Below are 19,358 nucleotides of genomic sequence, written 5' to 3'. Positions count from 1 at the left end.
TTCGAAGGCCTTCTCACAATCCTCATTCCACTCGAACGCCTTTTGCTTCTTGATGACCTCATAAAAGGGTTGGCATCTGCGGGCCGAACAAGAGATAAACCTGCCCAAGGCTACGATCCGCCCGTTAAGGCGTTGCACTTCCCTGATATTCCGTGGCGCTTGCATCTCTAGAACGGCTTTAACCTTGTCAGGATTTGGGCTCACTCCCTTCTGGCTAATCATGAATCCCAAGAACTTTCCATACGTTGCACCAAAGGTACATTTTTCTGGGTTTAGTTTGATATTGTGACGCCGGAGTACGCCCAGTACCTCCCTTACATCATCCGCATGCTTTTCCACAGTGGTACTCTTGATGATCATGTCATCTACATAGACGGAGTAGTTATCACCTTTTCTTTTCGCGAATATCTTGTTCATCATCCGTTGATAGGTTGCACCTGCGTTCTTAAGTCCGAAGGGCATGACTTTGAAGCAATAAGTGGCTTGATGAGTCACGAACGAGGTTTTGATCCTATCGGAGGGCTCCATCGGGATTTGGTGATAGCTAGACTTCACGTCAGTGAAGGAGTACATAGCGTGTCCCGCGGTTCCATCTACGAGGATATCGATATACGACAAGGGGTAGTTGTCTTTTGGACAAGCTTTATTGAGATCTGTAAAGTCAATACACATGCGGTAGGATCCACCTGCTTTCTTCACTAGAACGACATTCGCCAGCCATTGTGTATAAAGTACCTCTTCAATGGCGTCCGCCCGCTGGAGCTTGGTGATTTCTTCCTCTATCACCTTCTGCCTTTCTAGGCCATGGTTTCTCCGCTTTTGGGCAACCGGGACTGCATCTTTGTCGATGTTGAGTTTGTGAGTGATCACATCTGGACTAATCCCGGGGAGGATCTCATCCTTCCAAGCAAAGACGTCTTCTGCTTCATGGAGAACCTTGGTGATTGCTTCTTTAATTTCTCCCTTGAGCCCTTTAGCCATCCGTACCTGCTTTTCATCTGCCATGAGGTACATTTCTGTTTCGCCCAAGGCCATTGTGACGAGTTCTTCTTCGTCTTCTTCCTTTGACTGGGGGCGAATCATTAATGAGGCCGAATATGTCTCCTGAGCTACTTTTTGACTCCCTCTGATCATTACACCTCCCTTGGCCGTGGAGATGTAAAGAGTTAAGTGGCGAATGGAGATAAGGGCCGCCGCTTCAGAGATAAAAGGTCGCCCAAGTATCATATTATAGGCTAGCTGACCATCCAGGATAGAGAATTCCAGATCGCCTTTCCAGACTTATTCGTCATCTGCTAGCTCACAATCTAACGTTACTTGACCCTTCGTGCGAATGGTGTGTCCTGTCACTCCCAGGATGTCTACTATGGTGGTTTCCACCTGGATCGGGTCTACCGTTAACTTGGCGAATGCTCCTCTTGTGATGACATTGCACGAACTCCCAGTATCTATCATCACTCTTTTCATCTCCCAGCCTTCCACTATCATAGTAATGACCAAGGCATCTGCATGAGGAGAGATCTCTGGACCTACATCTGTAAAGGGACGATTCAGTGATGCCCTGTCAAGAGCGGTGGTCTTTGCCTTTTTCAGTACTGGTTGGTACCCAGGTCCGCCTGCTATGACATTGATGGTCCCTTTTCCTTTCTTCTTCGGGTCATCTCTGGGTCTATCACCATCTCCCTTCTTGCCATCATTTTGGATGAACCGATCCAATTTGCCTCTCTCAATGAGATGCTCTATTTCTCGGGCTAACTCCCAGCATGCATCTGTGTCATGACCATTTTTCCTGTGATATTTACAATAATTTTTAGGATTTTTACCAGTGTTGGTGTACTCCCCCCTTTTGGTTCGGGTTATGAAATGCTCCGTTTGTGCTGGTTGTTCTCTATCCACATAAGCACTTCACTCTCAGAGGCATTGAGAGGCGTGAAGGACGTGACAAACGTTGATTTGTTCTTTGAACCCCTTCGCCGGCCTCTAGAGGAGGAGTCTTGGTGCTTGTCCTTTTCTCTATCTCGGTGGCGAGATTCGCCTTTGTCCTTTCTAGGCGGAGATAGTGATTCGCGGCGAATGTCATCCACCTCCATAAAGTCCTTGCAGCGCTCTATCAATTCTGCCATGCTGCTGGGCTTCTTTCTAATTAGATCCTCCTGTAAACTCTTATAAGTTGTGTTCTTTACCAGAGATTCCACCGCCATGGAGATATCGACATCAACAATTTGTATACACAATTTGTTAAAAGTGTTTACGTACTCTCGAAGAGATTCGTTAGCCTTCTGTTTTAATTCAAAAAGCTTCCGTGACTTGACCACTGGAGGGATACAGCCGGCGAATTTAGCACAAAACTCCCTGCTTAGTTGATCCCAACTGTTTATCGAGCCAGGAGGTAGAGATTGGAACCAGTCATAAGCGGGACCTCCTAACGTGGTGATAAACATTTTGCATAGCACTGGTTCAGTTGCACGGTTGAGGCGAAGCAGTATTCGGTATTTTCTGGCGTGGGCCTCTGGGTTGTCAGCACCCGTGTATATTGGGAGATTAGGTATTTTAAAATGCCTATCCGTTTCCTCTGCCTCGATCCAAGCCGTGAAGGGCGAATCTCTATTGGCGAATGGGTTATGCCTGGTATTCTCCTCATTCATGCGGAGCACCGCAGCTCGAACTCTATCGTCAAAATTCTCGGAACCTGCCCCTGGGCGGCCCCTCCATGGAGGTCTGCTTGGAGAAGATGAAGAGCTGGATCCCGAAGACGGATCCGAGGGTGATCGTCCGCCTCCGCTTCCACGTCCGCCTCCGTTTCCACGTCCACCTCCTCCTCCCCTTCCACCTCCTCCACCCTGTCCTCCCGGGGGAGCTTGACCGCTACCCCCTCCAAAGCCTCATGAAGGAATGTGCCCCTCATTCCCTTGGTGTGGTGGTGGTGGTGGCCCATTTGAACGTGGTGTCTCTGCTGGCCTTTTGCTCTGTCTACGTCTAGTAGATGGGGGTGATCTGCCTTTGCGGGAGGATCTTGGTCTTCGTGGCGAAGGCGATTCTGACCGCCTACTTTTCTCTTTTCTACGCTTTTTGTGTTTTCGCCCTTCCGATCCACCCAAGGAGAGATTCGACCGTGGTCGCCTTGGGATATCTGATCCGCCTAGATTTATCCCATGGCTTGCAAATCCATCAGGAAGAGTTTGATCATTCCTTTGACTTCCTCCTGCGCCAGCAGGGAATAATTCCCGATTGATCGGTCGTTCACCGAACGCCACCGTGGAAGTTACCAAGGATTCTGTATTGTGAGTTTGGAGAAATGAAGAATTGAGGGCATTTGGTCCTAGCATCATCTGGGGCCAAGAAGATATCGTAGATGTGGGCGCCATGCTCCAAAACGGAGGAATGGTCATGAATGACCGTAGGCGATTACCTGTCTCAGAGCCAAACTTTTCTCCTATTGCTTCTGCACACATGTTGATGAAAGCGTCCGGGGGCATACTACTCTCAGCTTGTGTTGTGGGAGCATTTGAATCAACGCGCCCAGCACTAGTTACAGGTTGGCTCGATGGTGTTACTAATGGTGTTTCTTCCCCCGATGTGGGGTTCGGTTCTCCAGTTGCCATATTCTTTTAAAGTGAACGAAAAACCCTTTATTTGGCTAAGGTTCCACGCTCACCGCACCAATTGATGACTTGAGGAGAAATTCTGATCAGCTTCCGTCCCTGTGGGGGCGTCGTTGGGTTCGACGGGGGGAAGCTCCGATGCCAAAGTCAGTAAGGATGAACAAAAGTGCAAACTGAATAGACAAAGGGTAAAGATGAATGCGTGTACCTTGATAGCCTGAGACATAAGCTATATATAGTTGTGAAGTTGTAACTCTCAGTAACTAGAAAGTCCCCATCAATGCCCCATTAATGGCGGTTACTGGTTACCCTTAAGTTGGCGGTTAGTTAATTGATAGCTTATTAATGATCTTTATTGCAAGGTCGGCTCAGCCGTTCTTATGGCGGATTGAGAGCTGAGGGAGATCCGCCTCACAGGTTCGCTAGTGGGTCTCCTTTGGCGAGTCCTAAGTTATCCGCCCGTCGGATCTCTTTACTTCGATACGCCGCGGAATTCCCGTACCAGGCTGCCAACACGTGGCGTTCTTTGGACGAATATCCCTTTTGATCCTTGGGATAATATCACGATGTTATCAACTCTATAGGGTTGAGATGAGGGCACGTGCATCCTGACATTATTCGTATGATACCAGATATCCCCTTTTAGTTCTCGAAGCTTTTTAGGACTTCGGTTGTCGTACGTCTTGTAGGGCCTTGTTACAACTCTCCAAGAGTGGTTCGATATTCCGTAGATGTTTAATCACTCAGACGTTCCCTTTGAAAAGTTCGAATTTTTTGGCATCGTACTTGATCTTTTTACCTCCTAGGTAGGTGAAACCTGTATCATGTTGTCTCAAAACAACGTCATCCCTAGTAGGCGTGCAGTCCCCCTTATAGGCATCAATTCCCATTATTACTTAACTCCACCAGATGTGCAAATCGGACCCCTAGGCACTTAAACTGGATGGAATTAAGTGAAAATGCATTGTGAGTCTCAAAGAGTGTCGTCACTAGTGGTCTTTTATTGAGGGCAGCATTTCACCCATCCTTCTGCAAAACTCTACAAAATTAGAACTAAAGTGGCAAATTTCCTTTTTCCGACACCTGCATTTCTCTAGAAAATTTTAATTTTTAATTCTCTCATAGCTTTTCTTTTTGTTGTATGGAAGTTTTGAGATAAAAGACTCTTGCAACCCAAAAACGCTCATCATAGTTGATCCCATTTCTTCTAGATTTCAAAATTATGTCTCCTAGAAAACAGAGCTAAAATAACTCCGACAAAGGCAAGAAAGTGATGATAAATGAATAGAAAAAAGAATCATGATAAGGCTGTTGACCAGCGATCCCACTCTGATGCCTAAATGAACAGACTTTCAGATATATCACTAAGCAATTGAGAGTAAACCGCAATAGATGTGTGTATATACCTTAATTTCATACGTTCTGTTGGCTTGAGATGAAGACATGTATATCCTTATAGTACCTTATGTTATTAGTAGGATATCAAAATGAATCATAAAAATGAATTCAATTTTATTTTTGTTGTTAATAGTCTCTTTGACAACATTCACAAATAAACCAAACTCAATAAATATTTAAATATTTTTCTAAAAATAGAATACTAAGTCAAAATGAAAACCTGATGAGCCACTCTCTAGGTATGATCTTACTTGAAAGAAACCTCAAATTCTCACATGGCAAAACAAAATAATATGCCCCTCTCTCTCATAAAGAACTGTATATTTATTTTGGGTTACCAAAACCATATACTATATAGTTTAAATAAAAACATAAATAAAATAAAAAACGTTGATGGTGGTTGAGCTATCCTACTTTTCTCGGAACCACTCACCATAAATTCAAGACTCTAATTCCAGCTTTCTCGCAGTTATTTAATGATCTTTAAAACCCCCCAAATCTTCATAAACTTATTTCTCCATACACACACAGAGAGAGAAAAAGAAGAAGAACTTCTTCAATTCTTCTGTTCATCTTACTTACCAACCAACCGTGAACTGTTTCTAAACGTGTAGGCCTTGCATTTCTTCTTCTTCTTCTTCTTCTTATAATTCCTTTATAAATTACTGCTTTTTACATACATTTTCCTTCCAACTTCAAACCACAAAAGAAACACTCAAATTATGGATAGTATAGACATGGATAAAGAGAGATTGACGGCGGAGATGGCTTTTAAAGATTCAACCTCGGCGGTTATCAAAATCCGTCGTCGTTTACCTGACTTTCTACAGTCTGTTAAACTCAAATACGTCAAGTTAGGTTATGGTTACTCATGGAACACTGCTACTTTACTCATGTTTGTTATAATTGTCGCTTTGTCAGTAGCCACTTTGTCTCAATTCACTGGTCTTCAGCTCGATTTTTTCTACGAGTTAAAAAAGACCCGATCTTTCCCGTTTTATGAAGTCGACGAGACTACAAAAGTCGCCGGTACTGCTCTTTTCCTCGTCGTGGTTGGATTCTACTTCACCAAGCGGTCCACCCCGATTTATCTGGTGGACTTCGCGTGTTATAAACCGGAAGATGAACGGAAGAAGTCGATGGAGTCGTTCATTAAAATGACAGAAGATAGCGGTTCATTCGATGATGAAACTGTGAATTTCCAGAAGAGAGTGTCAACTCGGTCCGGTTTAGGCGACGAAACGTATATGTCTCGAGGAATAACAGCTCAACCGCCGAATCTTTCTTTAGCAGAAGCCCGAGCGGAGGGGGAGGCGGTGATGTTCGGTTCCCTGGACTCACTTTTCAGCAAAACGGGAGTGAAACCGAGTGAAATTGATATACTTATAGTGAACTGCAGCTTGTTTAATCCGACGCCGTCTCTAGCTTCGATGATTGTGAATCATTACAAGCTTAGAACTGATATAAAAAGCTTCAATTTGGGTGGAATGGGATGCAGTGCCGGGCTGATCTCTATTGATCTAGCTAAAGATCTTCTCACGGCGAACCCTAACAGTTTAGCAGTGGTTGTAAGCACAGAAAACATAACGCAAAATTGGTACTTCGGGAAGGAAAAATCAATGTTGCTACCGAATTGCATATTCCGTATGGGAGGAGCAGCTGTTCTTCTATCAAACAAGGAGAAAGATAAAGATCAATCAAAGTACCAATTAGTACACACAGTTCGAACTCATAAAGGAGCAGATGATAAACATTATGGATGTGTTTATCAGAGAGAAGATAAGGAAGGAAATGTAGGAGTTTCATTAGCTCGTGAATTAATGGCAGTAGCTGGAGATGCATTGAAGACGAACATAACTACACTTGGTCCTCTAGTACTCCCATTAAGTGAGCAATTTATGTTCTTCCTATCACTTGTCAGAAGGAAGCTTTTTAAAGGCAAAGTGAAACCTTATATCCCAGATTTCAAACTAGCTTTCGAGCATTTCTGCATACACGCCGGAGGAAGAGCAGTTTTGGATGAGTTAGAGAAGAATTTGGAGCTGAGTGAGTGGCATATGGAGCCATCTAGAATGACTTTGCATAGATTTGGGAACACTTCCAGTAGCTCGTTGTGGTATGAACTTGGTTATACGGAGGCTAAAGGGCGAGTCTCAGGGGGTGATAGAGTTTGGCAGATTGCGTTTGGGTCAGGTTTTAAGTGCAATAGTGCTGTTTGGAGGGCACTTAGGGACATTTCTGTTTGTGAATTGAAGGGTAATCCTTGGGCTGATTGCATTCATAGGTACCCTGTTAAGGTTCCTGTAGGGTAATTTTTAAGATTTTTCTGTTTAAGTGTTATGCATTGTTTTTAAATTTATATTTACATTTACAGCACAATTGCACAGTTTATGGAAGTGGGTCTTAATTTGTTTTTTATATTTAATTTACCCCTCTCAATTCAATTCATATAGCTTCTTGTATTTACCACTCCAAGAATGCTTATGTTGTAAAAGTGAGAAATTTATATAATTATCTTCAAATTGTGATGTTTATACTTTATTGTGCTCCTTTTCGTGCTGCTGTTTGTCTTTTCAATTCGAAATGAAGAGTTTTAGGTATTTGGTTAGTGACATTTCTATTTTCCTTTTACACTTGAAAAGCCTCCCGTTTGCTTTTTATACATGAAAACATCCTTTTTACAAAAGTAGAGAAACTCTACTTTTTGGAAAAGCAAACAGCAAACAGCAAATAAAACAAAAAGGACCCTAAATTTTACATTTTTATCTTATATATTTCAATTATGTGGTGCATTAATTTAATTAAGGTGACGTATTAACCTTCTGAACTTGATTATTGAATAAAGTGATGTGATGCGATTGTAATAATGGCATATTCAAGAAATTAATGAGACATTAATTCTTAAAGTTTGGACGGCAATTTGATTTTTAGGTGTAAGATTAAAAAAGTTGAGTGTATTGAGCCGAATTTAGCAGAATATCCTGACCACAAAAATATGAGAGGGAAAGGATGAGCAATAAATTAGCAATAGATGTGGAGAGACAAAACCCTAAATTAATTTGGGGATTTGTCAGTGTCTAATAAGTAGTAACCATGTGGGCTGTGATGTCATTTCCTATTCCTAAGCCCACATCGCAACCCATCTCCGGTAAGTTGCCCAACTCTCAGCCGTCCCGGCACCGCTCATCGGTTAATCAAAAGCAACAGCAGCCGCCGCAGCAACCAACGAAAAAGAATCGAGAAAACCAAAAAGGAGCAGTGACAAATCAGCTGAGCGGCTTGGATGTGCTTTGGGCTATGCAAAAAGCGGCGGATGAGAAGACCAGAGTAGGTCGAATTAAAAGAAATAGAAAGAGGGAAGAGTCGGAATCGGAATCGAAAGGCCGGAAGACGGAGGAATACGTCGTCGATTATAGCAATACCAGGCCTTTGTTAATCAAGGATGAGTGGGGTGGCCGGTTAGATGAATTGGATAAGCGTCTCCAGGAGCTCTTGGATACCAAATGAAGAAATTTTAGGTTTCTGATTTGAAAATTCAATCATTTTGTTTACTGATATTTACTTTGATTGAATTGGTAAAGTTTCGATTTTTATTCAAATTTGTTGATGGGGTTTGTTGGGAAAACCCAATATATCACTCCACAGCAAAATTAGGGGAAAAAGAAGACAATAAAGTACATTTTGATCTGTTTGAAATCTGGATCAGTGATTCTTCTTATCACATATTTTTTTTATACATATATTCTAGCATTGTCTTTTCCCTGAGCAAGTCAATGACTTACCAAGTTCAACTCAATTATATTAATTATTAGTTGGGGGTTTGGTATATCCGGTTTTGTAGCATAATGATATGTTTTCCATTTCATGTTTTCCTAATTTTTTAGTTTTGACAATTTGTCCTGAAATGTGTGAATCAATACAAGCTTCCTACTGACAACTCATAGTTGAAGGAGACTTTCAATCCATAATTTTGTCACTCCTATACAAGATCTCCCCAATTTGCTTGATTTCAGGAGGAAGTGATGAGAGATGAACATAAATTGAGTAAAGACCCTCAAGAATCCAGGGTTCTCTTGAGAGAAAATCAAACCTTTTTGGCCTTATTTTTTCTCATTCAATTGTATCTAAAAGGCTAGTTTGAGTGCAATTATGTTAAACATCCATAATCATAGTTCACATTTAAGGTGGTTGTATTGTAGTTAAAGAATCTGAAAACAACTTAACTTGCAACTTGTGATGCATTGATTGCTTTCATAACCCATGTGGAGATGGTTACTACTTCCATTACGGCTTCCATGACTTTTCCCATTCTAATTTCTAAGTTTGATACCAATTTTCTGGTTTCTGACATAATGTGGTTGTGGTCAGACTTTCATATATTTATAAGTACTGCAATCAACCCATTAATTCTTACAGCTCACATTGTTCAATTCAATTATTTTACCATTACATCTTCTGTAATGTAAACATATGAAATGGGAATTTCCAACGGCTCAACAAGAGCAAGATAACAGCCTTACACAGCAGAAAGCTCAGATCTTTCTAAGCCATGTTTTAGTTCAATGTAGCATCAGTTTCTGGAGGTGGAACATCAATTATCAATAAACAAATCTGCATCTACATTTTAAAGATTATCCATAAGCATTTTAACTGGTCCATAAAGTAAAATAGCTTCGATACTGACTAGTTTTATGACATCTATAATACTCATTTTCACGATTTACCGATAAATATGCAACTTGTACATTTGGGGTGTGTGTATGCATTAGCCAATGAGCTCAAAAGCGTATACGGGGCGGAACAGGGGAACAGGCAGTATAATACTAGGAGTTTGGGTATGTAAGCATGATTTGTACAAATATCAAACAAAAGTTAACTTTTCCATTCCTTATGGGAGCCATATGACAATGCCAATAAATAAACCATCAATCACAAAACTAGTATCATCGGTCAATCATCTCCTACCACATCAAAGTCAAGATATTTCAGTCCTAATTCTATTATATCTTTTTTTTTTCTTCCACTATTTTCTATATAAAATCATCAAAGAGCTTTCGGGTGGGAAAGAAGAAACAGAGGGGGGGAATGACGGCTCTGTTATTTTGATTGTGAAAACAGGTTATCCAACTACAATATCCTCTAAAATTTCCTGAAAAAACCAAGATGTGTCTCACTTCTACAGCTAATAGGGGCGGTACCTTCTGTTCCGGTTACCATCATCCCCACTACTTCCAGCCCGCCCAGGTCCACTTGGACCGTTGCTCCGATCACCTCTTCTAGGCCGAGGTTGTTGTGGCATTTGTACACCAGGCTGCTGACTGCATAATTTCCAAACAGCATGTCAATGGTTGAAAATATGTCTACTTAAAGGTAAAAACACAGCACACCAAAATAGAAACTCACAGAACATAGCCAATCCGACCATCTGGCAGAACCATTGGCACCATATGCATTCCGGCTGGCATTGGACCCCTTCCATATATAACTGGCTGTTCATACATGGAAATATAATGAGACATCAATTTCGACCATCGTTGAACAGCATCTTGTAAAAAAAAAAAAAAAAGCTAATAAAAGTACCTGCTGAAAACCGCCAGAAACACCATATCCACCACCTAAAGAGCCGTATGGATTGCCAGCAAACCCACCATACGCAGGATTTGGACCATGGTTTGGATGAATCCCAGCAGAGTAAGGATAAATCCCTTCCGACTTTTTATCAGCCTGAGGCTTTGCAAGGACAACCTCCAAACTTTGCCCTGTTTCAAAGATTATCAATATGACTTTTGATTGCAAAATAACAATAGTATTAGAACAAAAATGAAGTAATAAACTAAGTCTTAAAGCACCATTATATGGCTGATAACACTCCTTTTTCAGGCTGAGGATGACTTACCTCTACTATTATCAGGGCTAGTGACATGTAAATGTTTGAACTTTAAAAAATTACTCCAAGATTATCTTATAGGGAACATAAAGAAAGAAGTTTGCAGATGGCATCAAATTTAAAATGATTTTGAAGTTTAACGCCGCCCCTCACAAAGATTTTTCTCAAACTTACCATCAATTTCATATTTCTCAGTCTCTTTGACTGCCTTCAAGGCACTTGACCTTTCAGCAAAATGAATGAACCCAAAATCTCGTTTTCCAGCTTTGCCAGGTGGCATAACCACTTTTGTAACCTCCCCATGGCGCTGGAATAGTTCCTTCAGTTGATCAGTACTGGTGTTCTCAGGTATGTTCTTCACATATAGGGCCTTGACCTGGAAGTCCAAATGAATACGTCAATGAGAACTAAGAAAAACATTTTGAGTAAGCATAGGTAGCTAGACTACACTTTGGAATTATTACTATTAACAAGGATACAGAATCATTTACTTGTATTAAAAGGTAAATTTTATAAATCTCTCCCCCAGAATTCTATGGAAACATGCAGTTAAAGATGCCTGGTAAGGCCTAACAGATTGGGTTGACTAAACATTGAGATTCATGCCACATTGACAATGTAGATGCCAGAGGATATGACCTAAATACAATTTCTTAAAAGCGCCTCATAGGCTTTTCTTGGAACCAGATGCAAAATACTATTTACAAGAAATCTCAGTGTTTGCACTGAAAACCTTTTTTCTCTTCATCTATGCTAACTATAACCTTGAAGACCAGGATCTGTTAACATACATCGGAAATGTAGGAGCAAAGACATTCAAACAGATCAATAAGATAGGTAGATGAGAAAAAAAAAAAAAAAAGAGAGAGAGATCAACCAAATCCATGGAACCTACTCTGAACAATCCACCTTTTGCAGGATTATTGCCAAGGCAGAAGGATAGAGATCGAAACAAATAACTCCCGAGGTCGGACACATCGGGGACATGACTTCTGAGTTAATTAAGTAGGGTGTATATAATAATTTTACAAAAAAGAGGGGTTGATATATAAAAATAAAATAAAACCCTAATAAGGAAAAAGAAATCAAAATTTAAAGAAAAGAATATAGCAACAGCCCCTTTTATGGTAGTTTAAATGGTTTGAAGTATTAAATGTTTCTTTTTGATGAACTAATGACTTATTATGGATGTTTTTTTTTTTTTTGAAAGACTTATTATGGATTTTATTTAAGGTTTATAATGAGTTATGAATGTTATATATATTTGGGGTGTCCCCGCTGTACCCTTTATGACCAAGAAAGGAAAAAGAAAGGAGTGAAGGGTCAAATCACATCACAACCAGGAAAACGAATCTGACAGCGAGGCATGGTGGCCTCTGGCTGGTGATACGAGAAAGAGAAGGGTGTAGAAAGGGAGCGAGACCATTTCAACTAATGAGCCACCATTGATACCGACACATCTGAGATCGCCAAATGTTCGGGAGTTCCTCTATTCAATCCTATTCCTTCTTGTTCACAGCTATGCTGATAGCACCGGCTACCGAGCTAAGCTAGGTGAAATCAATTTTTTCTTCTCGTTTCGATTTCTTCAAGACCTATCATGGCGTAATGCCAGTAAAGAAGTAGGAGCTATCAACCAGATGAAATTCCTTTTTTGTTTGCTCACAGGCCCTATTATCTCTATTTCGTCTATACCTTGGCTTGGGTAAAGAGGCTCGCACACACCAGGGAAGAAACTGCTACATTGTCTAACCAAATCCAATTCTCTCTCGATATGTTCCTCAAAAAAATCTGATTCCTGCGGATTATTCCCCCAACTAACGAAGAGAAGTCTCAGATTTTTTCAAATGCCGTTTTCCGCACCCGCACTGTTACAAGTACCTATGTGGGTGCTTACTAGGTTAATAATTAATTTGAAATTCATTTCATGCATTTTACAATTAAGATTATTGTTATTTGACTATTTTTTGTATTTTAGAAATGTTAATTGTTGCCATTTATAAATTTTTTTTATATATATCTTTTAGTGCGGCTTGTATCGCTCATGCCCTAGGCTCTAGGACAACCTTGTGCCTAAGTGCGCCTTGCACCTTAAATAACTATGGAAAGGTAACACACACTAAAATTATGACACCAGTACATAACAAGTACCTGAGATCATAGTTACATCAAAAACTTCTACCATATTTTTATCATGTAGATCTCCCGAGAATTGCAAAACAAAATGTACAATGGATTGTGGATTGATGAACCAACTATACAATGAACCTGAACTTATCAAAGAGTTAGCTGCATATTGGTTTAATAATTCACCTGGGCAGCAGCAGCAGAAGAATGATCAGGTGTGCCCTTTGGATCAGCCCAGCTGATAGTTGGGGTATTTCCTTCCAGCTTAAAATTTGCATTTAACATTTTCTGTCTGGAATAGTCAGCACATGCATTATTATAATATAATACAAAAGCAAAGCCACGATTGCGGGATGAATTTTGGGGATCCTGTAAAAACAGAATAAACTATAATTAACTAGGTAAATGCTTCCATAATTCAATATTAATGTACGGTACAACAATTTTCAATTAAAAGAGTACCTTTATAAGCTCAATGATTTCCACTCCAGGACCAACCTCCTCAATAACTTCTCTAAATTCGTCCTCCGTCCAACTCTTTGGAACATTTCCAATAAATAATCTGTTCTTTGTTTCAGAAAGTGAACATCTCAAGGTTTTCCCCTGCAGTGAAGATATAATTGTTGCCATAAGAAAACAAAAAGCATCATTGTCACACACGACCCAAAATGAACGGAAAACATGATAACGAACTTCTAGCAGTCTAAAAGCCAAACTTATTTTCTAATAGATAATAATTTATTCGGACTACCTAAAGTTTATGTAGTTATTTGGCTTAGACTTGATAATTCTATCAAGCTTCCTACGTATCCCGAACGTCTTTTAATTTTTAAATCGGGAATCAAAGCCACGTAGTTCTACCTATTTTAGGTAGTTCTCCAAAATTTCGTAGTTCTCTTAATTAATTGATACGTTGATTGACACGTTAATCATTTAATTGTACAATTTACTTTATTACTATATAATTATATAGATGAATCATTTTATCAAAATGAATCAAATCGAATAAACATTTTATCAAACTCGCTCATGAACAAATAACCGTTTTATCAAACCAACTCGTAATCAAATAAACGTAAAATATCAAATCATCCAACATTTTAAAAACATAATATAAAATTTGTGTATGTGTATCCATCCTCGAATTCCACCCGTGTAACTTATCATAACATCAATCATGTCAATAATCGAGATATCTCATTCATATCTCGTTCCTTGCCTAACGTTAGGACTACCAGTCGTGCACTCTGGCCACACCGCCATTAGGTATGGTCTTACAACTTACAACTCCTACCCCGGGCAATCCTAATTGGACAAAACCATTTTATCTTTCTTTCAAAATATCGCAACATAAAAATCACATTTGGAATTCAATCCAAGTCACAGAAATAATAACAATAACAACCGCAACAGCTTTCTCAATCCAAAAACAATACACATAAAATAGTCAAATTCACTTTCCAACCCAATTTTCAAAATACCACGATAATAAATAATTATTCTTCAAATAATCAAAATCAAATGTATATAAATGTTTTAAACAACATATTTTAAACAATTTAATAAAACGTATTTAAAGCCCCTTAAATAATTTAAGACTAAAACTTATTTTTATCTGTCATTAGAATAGTTACGTATAACATTAAACCGATATAATTAATTTAGACCGAATACACCGTTAGACTCGTTATATTGGCATAAGTTTATTTGAACTAGTTTTAAATTCAATTTCTTGTACTAATTTTATATTCGACTTTATACCGACTCTACTGGATGAATATCAGTATTAGTCCTTCATAACTTATTTTAACTTGACAAAATAAAGTCACTTAAATATTAATCAAATAACTTAAAACTAAATTTTACACCAAACACTTTATCGGACTATTCTCGTTTGTCACCGAAATTGTAATATATAAATTAACCTGATATCGTTAATTCCAACCGAAGGTTCAGTTAGACTCGTGTCTATTCGTATCTATTGTAATATCTAACTATAACAGTATCAAAGAGAAAATGATATTATCTTATAAAGGTTAAAGAATATCACCTCGTGAACGATACAATTTCTAGGCTAGTCTGTTCACACGAGACCGTTTGCTCCGGAAAATATTCTCTCGTTGAACTTCCTTCTTTCACATTAATTTATATCCCCTTTTTTTTCTTCTACGGGATCACTCCCTCTTTCTCTTTTTCTTTCTAATATATATATATATATATATATATATATATATATATATATATATATATATATAGTGAGGCTATAGAGAGGGATTCCCTTACTTTTTATTCTAAGGGAAGAATAGAGTTGTTCTAATTACCAAACAATATTTGAGTTATTAGATTAAACAAATTCAATTAAATTAAAATCCTAATATGTCTACATCTCTCTCCTTGTCTTAAATACGTACAACTCTCTCTCCTTCTCTTAAACCTCAAGACTCTCTCTCATCTTTCCCTTAAACCATTCACGACTTCGGCCATAAATTATTTCAATTACTCAAAATTTATAATTTATGTATTTTATTCGTTTGATTTCTTGCATTTTTCTGCAATTCAAGATTTACAATCAGTGGCTGCACACAGAAGGTTTAATACAGTATTCATAAATAGGTGGCTGCACACATATAATCATAAATCATTAATCTTCACATTGCTAGGTAATTTTCAATCAAAATGCAACAAAAGATTTGCAAGAGCAGGCTCTACCAAAGTCATTCCCATTGAAACACCACATCCTCTTCTTTCTTCCTCCACCAAATCGTAACATTTCATAATTTGCTCTTTGTAATTAATAGGAAGATGATTTTCCTAAGGATAAAACTCTTATCTTTCCATACCTTAGCATCTCTTCCTATAGCCCATCCATTAATTTGGATTCTAGTTTTGGGGGATATTTCATACCCATTTAAGCTGAATTGTGACATTACTTCTCTTGGAACTAATAGTTTATCTCTATTAAACCCTCTATGTGCAGCCACCGATTCTTTAATTGAAGAAATCAAACAATAAAATCCATAAATTCATTAATTGAAGAAATCAAACAATAAAATCCATAAATTCAGTTATAAATTTTGAGCAATTGAAATACAATTTTTTGATAAAATACAGAAAAGGCAATAAATTTTGAGCAATCGACATAGAAACAATATAGAATTTGCAATTGCTTCTCACCGATTTATGGTCAGAGTCGTGAATGGTTTAAGGGAAGGAGGAGAGAGAGAGCCGTGAGGTTTAAGAGAAGAAGGAGAGAGATGTAGACATATTAGGATTTTAATTTAATTGAATAAAAAAAATTAATTGAATTTGTTTAATCTAATAACTCTAATATTGTTTGGTAACTAGAATAACTCTATTCTTCCCTTAAAATAAAAAGTAAGGGAATCCCTTTCTATAGCCTCACTATATATATACATATAACCAATTATATGCTCTCCTTCTATTAAAATGACACCTTTCATATATGTATTTTTTTTTACACGTTTCTTTCTTAGTGTCTTCATCCTTGTAAGACACCTTTTCTTTTCCATGCATTAGTTGGTTAGTGGTTTCACTTATTTTTATTAAAATACTATTGCTTCATTATAACTTAAACTCATAGTTATTAAAGGCGCGCCTCGGCTAAGGCTCCAGCCTTAGCGCCTTGGTTAGTAAGGCACGCGCCTTGGCTACCTTAGGGTAATTTAGGGTATTTTAGGGCTGAGGGTATTTTAGGGTATTTTGAGTTCAGAAAATAAAAGAAAAACAGAGACAGACAGAGATGGAAAGTTTTTACTACACATATCGCAGCAAACATTATGCCTTAGTAGTTAACTAGAACTTAACTCATGCATTTTATGGTTTTATTGTTGATATTTGACTATTTGTGACTAGTATTATGAATTTATGAATTCATTTTGGGTGCGCCTCGAGTCGCTCGGGCGCGCGCCTTAAGTTGCGCCTTGCGCCAAGGCTCCAGGACCCCCCTTGCGCCTTAGTGCGCCTTGCGCCTTTCATAGATATATATATTAATAATAACAATAACAATTACGTAATAATAATAACAATATCTTTGACTAATGGTATGTAATATCATTTATATATTGGTGGTAAGAATACTAATTTAAATATTATGAAATTTAATTGCTAATAAAATTATACTTATACGTGTATAATTTTGAAATTTGTAACAGACCATGTAATACACTAGACTACATGGGATACCATGTAGATTAAGAGTCTACATTGATATATTAAACTTAAGATGAATACACATATTTATACAAGGTTTTCCCTACAATAAAGAAAACATAGTGGACCTACTAGCAGCCTATAGCTGTCACAGCAGCCTAAGCATGCTATACATTTTATTACATTGACTTTCTGTAACAAAATTGGATAAATAATCATTTTGGTTCTCTTAATTTATACTTTTTATAAAACTTACCCAAAACTGTTAATTTACACCTAAAAACATTAAATTGAACCTAATATTATACTTGAAATCATAAATAGTTAACACTTCAAAAGATATATACATTATAACCTATATCGGGGGTACAAAGATTGAAACTTTTGGACACGGGACGTGACAATCATCAAGTAATGAAATTGCTGCAACGAGATATCATTACCTTGAACTCCTTGCTTTGAAGATCTTCAATGGCCTTTTGAGCAGCCTCCTTTGATGTAAATGAAACAAAAGCAAAGCCCTTGCTTTCACCAGAATCCTTATCTTTCACTAGCCTTATCTGAAATTTATTTTAACATAAAATACATATAAAGAACAATAAGAATAAAATAAGTTCCTGCAGTTCAAAAGAATATGGCAAAACAGTTATGACCTCAAAAATTTCGCCTAGAGGTTCACAGAGATCACTCAAATCATCCTCTGATACATCCTTAGGGAGTCCACCAATGAAAACTTCGGAACCTTGTGGAGGAAGGGCAAGAAGGTGAGCATGCTTCTCTTTTTCCTCTTCATTGACAGAAGCAGTGGGCTTTTCTTCATCTTCTAAAGGCTCAGTATCAGCATGGCTTCTATCTATTTCTGGTGATTGACCTTTCTGACTGCCCTCAGCTTTTGAGTCCTCATAATCCTCTTCTTCAGCATTTTCTTCAACATGTGCATCCCCATTATCATCTTCTCCATCTTCAACTTCATCATCCATTTCTTCCATGTAATTGTCTTCATCAAGATCCACTCTTTCGTCTACTTCTGTGCTTTCTGCCATCACTGTTTCACGCCCCAAGTTTTATCACCCAATAACTGCAGTTAAATGGCTTCCAGATTAACTGCAAGCCTCATTCATTAACCATTATGGAAAATGCATGGTACCTGCAAGGATGTGCATATTGCACATGAATTGACCTAGGCAGGTAGCAAAGGGCAAAACAATGCTGGTATGACACCACATGAGAGTTTAAAGAACTCTCCATGTGCCAGGTGGGAAATGGGGAGCTCACAAAAGTTTTGCTCTTGTAAAAAGGAATAGCAGTTGCCATAACTTAGGCAACTACTACAAATCAAATGCGACATATAACTTGAAGACAGAATGATTATTTGGTTACTAGAATTGGTTTAACAGGAACCAAAGAATCAATAAAAGCCTAAACTTTGCACTGTATAGAATCCAGGGGAGAAAAGGTGGAAATGAGAAAATTCTATTTAAGTCGCAGAGGTGAAAAGGTATTACTAGGCTAATTTAAGCTGAATTTTGAAAAAATTTCCTTGATTGTGCTCTCTAAAACATCTGCAAAAGGGAAACCTAGCTAGATACCAGAAATTAGGCAGATGTATTTCAAATCAGGGAGACAATTTATGCTCAGCCATCATTCTGTCTCAAAAGAGCTAGAATTAGAAATGGATTATCGCCATTAACACAAACCCACCGTGGACCCGATTAACGAAAAGGGGGGAGTGAGTATGCATGTGAGATAGGTCAATCAGAGATGAATGGCACCCAAAAACCCTAAAATCAAATCAAAATGAGCAGAACCCGAGGTGGGGGAACATGCTCAAGAAAAACAGAAATAAAAACAGCAGATCGAATAGGGAAAGGAACAAATTTAGTTAATTTGGGGAAAAAATAAAAGGAAAAAGAAATAGAAAAGGAAATATGGCGTACCAGTAGAGTGTTTGTTTGTATTTAGGGATGGTGGACTGAGATTGGTGTTAATGTTGTGTAGTGTGTATATGTTTTTCCCCTTTTCCTTTTCCTTTTCCTTTCTTCCTTCTGTGGGTATGTGTTTGTTATCCGGCGAACCTTCAACCATAGATGCTCTTCTTTTCTACTGCACCCTAATTAGGAAAGGGCTTTCATCACATATACTCGCTCTCTTATTTCTTTTTTGAGTCCACCAAC

General features: G+C 38.4%; 2 protein-coding genes across 5 annotated transcripts; one reads left to right on the top strand and one right to left on the bottom strand.

Annotated features, from left to right (window-relative positions):
* Positions 1 to 5,500: 5,500 nt before the first annotated feature.
* Positions 5,501 to 7,534, top strand: LOC136217394 (3-ketoacyl-CoA synthase 1). The gene has a single exon (XM_066003997.1). It carries the CDS (start codon positions 5,723 to 5,725, stop codon positions 7,310 to 7,312), a length of 1,590 nt encoding a protein of 529 aa, XP_065860069.1. The 5' UTR covers positions 5,501 to 5,722; the 3' UTR covers positions 7,313 to 7,534.
* Positions 7,535 to 9,861: 2,327 nt separating this feature from the next.
* LOC136217392 (heterogeneous nuclear ribonucleoprotein Q) lies at positions 9,862 to 19,277 on the bottom strand. 4 transcript variants are annotated; one of them, XM_066003993.1, is made up of 9 exons: positions 19,122 to 19,277; positions 17,838 to 18,229; positions 17,628 to 17,744; positions 13,477 to 13,617; positions 13,201 to 13,383; positions 11,062 to 11,263; positions 10,581 to 10,759; positions 10,404 to 10,489; positions 9,862 to 10,318 (listed from the first exon to the last, which is right to left on the bottom strand). In XM_066003993.1, the coding sequence occupies exons 1-9, from the start codon at positions 19,267 to 19,269 to the stop codon at positions 10,183 to 10,185; spliced, it is 1,584 nt and encodes a 527-aa protein (XP_065860065.1). In that variant the 5' UTR covers positions 19,270 to 19,277; the 3' UTR covers positions 9,862 to 10,182. The 4 variants fall into 4 exon arrangements, with proteins under 4 accessions (XP_065860065.1, XP_065860066.1, XP_065860067.1 ...); XM_066003994.1 differs by having other exon boundaries at positions 17,838 to 18,262; positions 19,122 to 19,261; XM_066003995.1 differs by having other exon boundaries at positions 17,838 to 18,288; positions 19,122 to 19,257.
* Between the last annotated feature and the right edge of the window lie 81 nt (positions 19,278 to 19,358).

The sequence above is a fragment of the Euphorbia lathyris genome, chromosome 2 (assembly GCF_963576675.1).
Source record: "Euphorbia lathyris chromosome 2, ddEupLath1.1, whole genome shotgun sequence".
Classification (NCBI taxonomy): Eukaryota; Viridiplantae; Streptophyta; class Magnoliopsida; order Malpighiales; family Euphorbiaceae; genus Euphorbia; species Euphorbia lathyris.
The sequence above is the reverse complement of the archived record's forward strand: the minus strand, read 5'-3'. Positions and strand labels throughout refer to the sequence as shown.

Coding starts and splice junctions, on each gene's coding strand:
- LOC136217394 (XM_066003997.1), top strand. CDS start 5,723: ATGGATAGTATAGACATGGATAAAGAGAGATTGACGGCGGAGATGGCT.
- LOC136217392 (XM_066003993.1), bottom strand. CDS start 19,269: ATGGTTGAAGGTTCGCCGGATAACAAACACATACCCACAGAAGGAAGA. Junction 13,384..13,476: donor AAATCATTGAGCTTATAAAG/GTACTCTTTTAA, acceptor CTGTTTTTACAG/GATCCCCAAAATTCATCCCG. Junction 10,760..11,061: donor TGAGAAATATGAAATTGATG/GTAAGTTTGAGA, acceptor TCTTTGAAACAG/GGCAAAGTTTGGAGGTTGTC.